The sequence below is a fragment of the Papaver somniferum genome, chromosome 3 (assembly GCF_003573695.1).
Source record: "Papaver somniferum cultivar HN1 chromosome 3, ASM357369v1, whole genome shotgun sequence".
NCBI lineage: Eukaryota > Viridiplantae > Streptophyta > Magnoliopsida > Ranunculales > Papaveraceae > Papaver > Papaver somniferum.
In genome coordinates, this window is record NC_039360.1 from 177,536,942 (window position 1) to 177,544,434 (window position 7,493).

At 36.8% G+C, this 7,493-nt stretch overlaps 2 protein-coding genes across 2 annotated transcripts; one reads left to right on the top strand and one right to left on the bottom strand.

Moving 5' to 3' along the window:
• The first annotated feature begins 524 nt into the window (after positions 1–524).
• Positions 525–4,143, top strand: LOC113358128 (ATP-dependent Clp protease proteolytic subunit 5, chloroplastic-like). Its single transcript, XM_026601651.1, has 9 exons — positions 525–901; positions 995–1,084; positions 1,260–1,374; positions 1,474–1,566; positions 2,542–2,587; positions 2,678–2,750; positions 2,900–2,934; positions 3,043–3,131; positions 3,681–4,143. The coding sequence occupies exons 1-9, from the start codon at positions 762–764 to the stop codon at positions 3,888–3,890; spliced, it is 891 nt and encodes a 296-aa protein (XP_026457436.1). The 5' UTR covers positions 525–761; the 3' UTR covers positions 3,891–4,143.
• Positions 4,144–5,078: 935 nt separating this feature from the next.
• On the bottom strand, positions 5,079–7,259 carry LOC113358129 (probable WRKY transcription factor 35). Its single transcript, XM_026601652.1, has 3 exons — positions 6,805–7,259; positions 6,566–6,706; positions 5,079–6,238 (listed from the first exon to the last, which is right to left on the bottom strand). Exons 1-3 carry the CDS (start codon positions 7,011–7,013, stop codon positions 5,575–5,577), a joined length of 1,014 nt encoding a protein of 337 aa, XP_026457437.1. The 5' UTR covers positions 7,014–7,259; the 3' UTR covers positions 5,079–5,574.
• Between the last annotated feature and the right edge of the window lie 234 nt (positions 7,260–7,493).

Genomic DNA, 7,493 nt, shown 5'->3' on the forward strand with positions numbered 1-7,493 from the left:
GCTGCTAGATTAGCCAAAAAGTGTTGTCTATTTGTTCACACTAGTTTTCTCTCCTAGCAATTGCATGTGAACTAGTAGCGAGATAGTTGCACTGAATGGTTCAGCGTAATCAAAATCACCTTTTCGCGGAATGGTACATCGTATCTAAATTTATTTTTTGATCTGACGGCTGAGATGGTTGCACTGAACTATTCTGCGCAACCTAAATCTACTTTTCGTTGAATGATTCAGCGGAGCTTCCTAAATCTACTTTTCGTTGACCGATTCAGGACATCTAGTATGTTAAATTAGAACAACCATAGAACTTAGGAGGTTAACGTGGATTTCCAATCTAGATGCTAGATTAGAAGATTACAGAGGTATTTAATAATTTTTGAGTCCAATTCATACGAGTCAATTTGAATTATAGAAAAAAACACAACAATATATTCGAGTTAGATCCAAATCAGACTCAGCCACACTGACTCGGCTACTATCCTACGCCGTACAGCATCCCTTTCCCCAATTTTTATCATCTTTGTGTCATACGCACAACCATATCAAAACGTCACTCGTAAACTCAAAACAACACTCTATCACTCTTGGCGCCGCTCCTACCCCTTTCATCACTAACCAGATAAGAAGAATCCCTCGGAATTCCCGTCGGAATTCGTTTTCTTTAATAATAAGAGGGAAAATATAATCCAGATTCAACTCTCAATTTCTCTTCTTCGTCAAATTTCTAGGGCATTTATTAACTAAATTCTAGGGTATTAAAAAAAATGGCGCATTCATGCGTCTCTACAGCTGCTTCTTCTTCAGCTCTTAGATTCAATCCCACCGTTTTCTCATCCTCTAACTCACATTCTCGTTCTGAACCTCAAAATCTCTCTATCCCCAATTTTTCTCCCCTTCGTTCCAGGTATTTACCCCCTTGGTTTCACCCATTCTTTACAGGCAAAGTTTGGGTTTTTATTTAGTTTTCCGCTTAATAAGGTTGAATTTTTTTGTGTAGGGAATTGAGAAAAACAGCTTCAAGAACACCAAAAGCTGTTTATTCAAATGGGTTGGCGCAGAATTCAGAGCAAGGGATTTGGTCTATAAGGTTAGCGCTTTGCTTACTTCTACTCTTGTTTAGTGAAACTTTTTAGTATAGGTTGGATTTTTATCGGTAAAAGTTGTGATTTTATTAGTAAGGGTTGGATTCTCATGATTAAAGGTTGGATTTTTATCAAGTTAGTTTGAAACTTTATTCAAATGGGTATTCTTGTTGACATTAGGGAGGATTTGCAAACACCATCATCGCCATATTTTCCTGTGTATGCTAATGGTCAAGGTCCACCGCCAATGGTACAAGAACGTTTTATGAGTGTTATTAGTCAGCTCTTTCAGCATGTAAGTAAAGGGTTTTCTTCTTGTTCTTTTTTTTTGTGTGGAAGATTTTATATGTTTTTAGTAAAATGTTGGTTATGTAGATGAGTGGATTTTTTTCAGAGAATTATTCGGTGTGGTGGAGCTGTTGATGATGATATGGCTAATATTATTGTTGCTCAGCTTCTGTACCTTGATGCTATTGATCCTACAAAGGTTTGTTATTCAGTAGACATGTACTAACCTATATAGTAAATTCAGAATAGTAGTAAATTTTTTCATGCTTAGTGATGTTCCTTTACATGATCATTATCTTGTTTAGATATATATGTATAAATGTTTACATCCTTTTAGCCAGGCATGTGCATTTTGGTGTTTATCTACTATTTCTGAGTCTCCCTTTTGGCCGTGTCTCACTGCTTAGACCTGTGACCCTCACTTAGTGCCTATTGGTGGTGGTTATGTAGTCCACGGTCTTTGTTTACATTTAGCCTTCTTAATTCATTTAACTAGTTATCCCTACAAGTCAAACTTGAAACCTGGGAAGCGGGTGATTGCATAACTCATGACTCATGTAGCTCCTTGTGCATTCACAATATCATAACCATTGACCTCGGTAGCTTCCCGTTGTGTATTTTCTTTTCTTTTTTAAGTCTGAACACATCTATGTATAAGATGTCATTTTCTGATCTTAAGACCCACTGGAGGTGTTTTCGTTCCTCGAAATATGTTCAATAAAACATTTTTCATCTGCGCGTGACCAAGTTATTGAGGAAAGGGATGACCCAATTTTCTAGCAAAACTAACTGAAGCTAGATTGTGTTACTACTTGCCGTGGAAAACCATTGAAGCAATTGATAGAGCAGATTTTGCTGCAATATTATTTAACCGATTGCTCGAGCCGTAAGTGCTCATAATTTATCATAAAGTTCTTCATGGTAGATCCTAATACTTTCAATTATCTCAAGCTTTTCTCAGATGTACATTCTTCCCTGATTGTCCCACTTGAAGTTATTATACTCTTCTGTCTGTAACTACTGATAGTGATTGATATTGGTGGATGTAGGTGACAGCCTCCTAGCAATTATTTTATGATTATTTCCAATTTGTAATCTGCCCGTGCACCATGTAGAATGTATTAGAGCATTAGCAGCATTTTATTTCCGTGACTCATTTCTAATTTTTGAACAGGATATTATCATGTACGTTAACTCTCCCGGAGGATCAGTTACAGCTGGTAACGTCCATCTCGATCTTTTATATATTGCTTTTATTGCTATTTGCAAGGTAGTCAAGTTCTTTTGTCTGACTGGAAGCTCTTTGTTAGGTATGGCTATATTCGATACCATGAGGCACATTCGGCCTGATGTTTCCACTGTATGTGTTGGATTGGCAGCTAGGTATGTTACTTAATATGGTTCTTCCGTATTCTTGGGGAAGTGTCTTTTGACCTTCTAAAATGGCATCTCATATCAATTATTTCTTGTGGTTATTGATCATTCCGGGAGGAATAATTTTCTTATATCCATCTTTCCTTTTCTTTGAACAGTATGGGGGCTTTTCTTCTCAGTGCTGGCACCAAGGGTAAGCTATATTAGTAGAACAGTTACTGAAACTTTCAGTTACATTGAAAACGTCTAATTATATTTCTAAACATCTTCCTGTTATTCTTCTCCCTTGACATCAATGAAGGAAAGCGATACAGCTTACCAAACTCAAGAATTATGATTCATCAGCCTCTTGGTGGTGCTCAGGGAGGACAAACCGACATAGATATTCAGGTAAGGTCTTTAAATCCAGTTGCTTATCTGTGGAAAGAAGTATGATGTTTGGAAATAAACCACCTGTTTGTATGCCAACGGATGTCTTTAAGTAACCTAATGTTATTACCCATTTGACCGCTCTGTAAATATGCTAAGACTGCTGGGTTTTGAGTCTCTCCCTGGGGGAACCTGCAATTCCACATGTATTGGGTCATTAGGGGGGAATTATACCACTAAAAATGGTCATAGCTCTCTCTCCTAACCATCATGGCTCCTAGACAGATGATTGTAGCATGTTTTTTTCTTAGAGATTTTTGATATTTTCATGGTGGACTGAGAAGAGTGGTTTCCGATCCTTTCATAATGATTTTTTATAGAGCTCAGAAGTCAGTACTGTCAGTGGTAAACCAAAACACGTTAGATTGGCGGCGGTGATGTAAATCATACTATTAACGTTAGATTGTTGGTGTCCTGCATCTCTTTAATATATCATACTATCAATGATGTAGATTGCTGTTGTCTTACATCTGTTAAAGTTAAAGTAGTTTCATTTGTGTCCCTTCTCAGGCAAATGAGATGTTGCATCACAAGGCCAATCTGAATGGATATCTAGCCTATCATACTGGTCAAAGCCTTGAAAAGATAAACCAAGATACAGATCGTGATTTCTTTATGAGCGCGAAAGAGGCGAAAGAGTATGGTCTCATCGATGGAGTAATTTTGAACCCTCTAAAAGCCCTTCAGCCACTGCCTGCAACTGCTGCTATTGATGAGTGAGCAGAACTAAATATCGGGTTTGTCAAGCCTACCGCATGTTAGCTGTTTTCCGGTTAAAGCGCCATATTACTTCCGGGCAATACATCAGTGAAATTACCATTATTCTTCTGTAGGACAATGATTTTGCTTGGTATTTTACTATATGTTGCTCTGTGTAACACAGCATAAAGCCTTGAAAACCTTGTGTATCCTTTGTTTTTGCGAGACACATGAATGGATAAGCTTAATAAAGGTGATTTAGCAACTTAGTCAAGCACGCCCTATCTTTTTTCTTCCATAAAAAGGTATTGTTAGGTACACATATGATTCAGAATCTAGATTTCATTCTATCTCTGGATAACACTAGGGTAGAATCAATTCATGTGTGAATACAAAGACATTGTATAGCCACTATAGTAGAATACACTGATTCTTTCTTACCTTCGACATTGTATGTTGGGGCCGGGCGTGGTGGTGTTCCGTTTTCCCACGGCACATCACGCTGACCTAATCAGCGATTAACACAACCATTGGTGGTGGTCAGCTTAGTTTGCCCATAGTAATGGAAACCATTTTCTATCAATCTTTTCCATTATATGCTTATATCATATTTAGTTCATCAAACTCTTTTAGGGTATACTTTTGTTCCTCCTTTTTCATACAATCATTTGCCCAACTGGTCCTCTCTGTGGTGGGCATGAAACCCTAAAATGAAAAATCTGGCCTATTAAATACTGGTGTGGTCTCTCATTTATCTTCTGTACTATTATATAACACTTGTTGCACCAAATAGTTTATTCTCAACTACTCAACCTTATCCATCTACTTTTCTAATACATTATTCATTTATCCATGAAAAATGTGACCACATTGCTATCAACATAGCTTGGAATATCTCTATGGCAAGCACAAAAAAATCAAAGAGTACTGAGATCACCACACCCAAGAACAAAGACCTATCAGGCCACAAATACAAATACAAGTGGATAGTGTCATCCAGGATACCATTTAGGCACAATGATCACACAAAAGAAAGAAAAAGATATTGGGGGTTGAGAGAGAGGAGCAAGTGCAACCTTCTCCCACCGAGAGAATATGTGTTGGGTTTTTGGCCTTTTGTATTGAGGGAGTGATAGCAGTTAAAAGAAAATTCTCAAAAAGAAGTACATGAGAACTTTTAGGAGCAAGAGAAAGAGAGTAGAAATTATAGAATCATGAATCCTCCAATTAGAAGAAATTGCCAAAAGAGAGAGAGCATCAACAGCAGGCACAAAAATTACAAACCCTAAAAAAAGACATATAAAACAGACAGTCAGTAACCTACTCTCCTCTCCACTTTTCCTCGTGAATCTCATGGTGGCATCTTCTAATAAATATGCTCTCAACCACTCACTCATCCCCCCACTGTCCTTTTGCACCTTTTCATAGCCATCTTTTCCTTTTCTCCTTTTTCTCTTTTGATCTTTTCTGGACTCTTTTCCTGCTCATTTTGCCAAAATTTCTAATGCCACTTTCCCTGAATCCATCCCTTCACTGATCAATCAAAATTATTGCTAATTGAACTATGAAAATGATACTAGACTCAATTGGATGTATAAAAATGAACTTACATTTGGTATGAAAATGAAAGAAATAGTGGTGTTTTTATTATATGAACACATTCCCAAGACAATATTCTTCTTCTAATTAACAGACAAATGCTAATTCAAGAAGGAAGAAGAAGAATTCTTTCATCAAAAAAAGTGTTTCTCATAAAACCTGTAAAAGATGAAAAAGTAGGCAACTCCTCAAGCTCATCAAAGAAATCATTCTCTTCTGATTTAGGTGTTGTTGAATTTGATGATGGTGATGTAGTTGATGATGATGTTGATGTTGATGATGATGAGAATGTAGACATAAGATGAGGAGGATAAGAAAGTGGTACTACTACTAAATCTTCATCAAAACTGTGATGTACTGTACCTTTATGTTGTAATAATGCTGCTACTTCTGTAAATGGATTATTGATTTCTTCATCTATAGGTGATTGAAAAATGTAACTGTAATCATCATCTTCATCAGTACTGTTGATAAAAGACTGTACTGGTGATTCTTTTGGTGTGGTTGGAACAGCAAGCTCTTGTTGATGATGACTATTATCAGTACTACTTTCTTGTTTGGATGATGAGATTATTTCTGTAGTAGTAGTAGTAGTACTAGAAGTAATGGTTTCTTGATTTGGTAATAAGTTAGTGGCAGTATGAATATCAGGACCAGGATGGTTATGACTTGATGTGTATGTAACTATGAGCATTGATGCATCTGTTCTGCATCTCTCAACTTGTTTCTTTGCTGAACATCCCTTTGCTGTACTACACCTATAGTAACCCCTGCAGCAAAGAAGAAAGGTGTAAATACCAAATCCATGCTAATGGAATTTGATAATCTGATTGATTAGACAAGCTCTAAGCAACCACCAATCCAATTGATGATTGGATTTTTATTCTTTTTCTTTTTCTAAGAAGCATGTTTCCTTGATTGATTGATTCATTGAGACAATTTCCAGAGACAGCAGGCAAATTCCAGGGAAAATTGATGATTGGAATTTGCTTATGAATCACCAAGAAGAAGTGGGTAGTGTTATCAAAGAGTGATGATTTAGCCCAAGAAAAAACCAGATCAGGAAAAAAAGATAGAAAAAAAATGAATGTAATTACCTTGGATATGGAGATCCTTTGATGGGTTTTTGCCCATATTTTCTCCAAGACCAAAAATCGGATGGTGGTCCATCACTCTTATTACTCTGTGTATTGTTAGCTTCAATCTTCACTGATACTACTGTTTTCTCCACCACTTTCCTATATAAACACACACAAAAAAACCCAGATGAACAAATCATACAAACTTCACCAACACAATGAATTAACTAGTGAAATAACAAATTACATAGACATACCTTTTCTTGGAGGCTTGATTATCTGTTTTGGGTTCTTTTGGAGAAGAACCCAGCATCAATATCGATCTCTTTTTCTGATGATGATCACTGATTTCCGTTTCCTGTTTTTCTTGATCTTGATCTTGTTCTTCCACTTCGTCTTCAGCTTCCACTTCCACTAATTGGTTGTTTTCACAAGTGTTGGCTTCTTCTTCTTCTTTCATGCTCATGGAGATATATTGATTAGTAGCGAAAGGGAGAAAGAACAGGTGATGAAGAATAGGATCTAAAAGAGAAAAGTGGAAGGAGTTCTTAAAAGAAATGAGGTGGGTGGTGGGATGAATAAAAGGAGAGCTCTGCACAATCTAGGGGTATGTGGGGGGCAAGGCAAGAAAAATGAGTACTATTATGAGAAGCAAAAATCCCAAGTTGCTATCACTCTTTCTTACTTTGTAAATAGTGATGAATGATGATGGTGATCTCATTTTTATGCATTTAGTTACACCCCCAAACACCTCCTTATTATTTTTATGTATGACTCATTATATCCCCTCTTCTCTCTCCCTTATCTGTTCCTCCTCCCATCTCATCTAATCAAAAATTAATAATAATTAAGAAATAATTAATCCAAATCCAATAGCAATTTCCTATTCCTTCTCTTGCAAGGGTTTGGTGAGAAAACGTGGGTAAGAGAAAGCAGAAGAGTGGTG

Coding starts and splice junctions, on each gene's coding strand:
- LOC113358128 (XM_026601651.1), top strand. CDS start 762: ATGGCGCATTCATGCGTCTCTACAGCTGCTTCTTCTTCAGCTCTTAGA. Junction 902..994: donor TTTTCTCCCCTTCGTTCCAG/GTATTTACCCCC, acceptor TTTTTTGTGTAG/GGAATTGAGAAAAACAGCTT. Junction 1,567..2,541: donor ATGCTATTGATCCTACAAAG/GTTTGTTATTCA, acceptor ATTTTTGAACAG/GATATTATCATGTACGTTAA.
- LOC113358129 (XM_026601652.1), bottom strand. CDS start 7,013: ATGAGCATGAAAGAAGAAGAAGAAGCCAACACTTGTGAAAACAACCAA. Junction 6,707..6,804: donor AATCAAGCCTCCAAGAAAAG/GTATGTCTATGT, acceptor GTGTTTATATAG/GAAAGTGGTGGAGAAAACAG. Junction 6,239..6,565: donor AAAGGATCTCCATATCCAAG/GTAATTACATTC, acceptor TCTTTGCTGCAG/GGGTTACTATAGGTGTAGTA.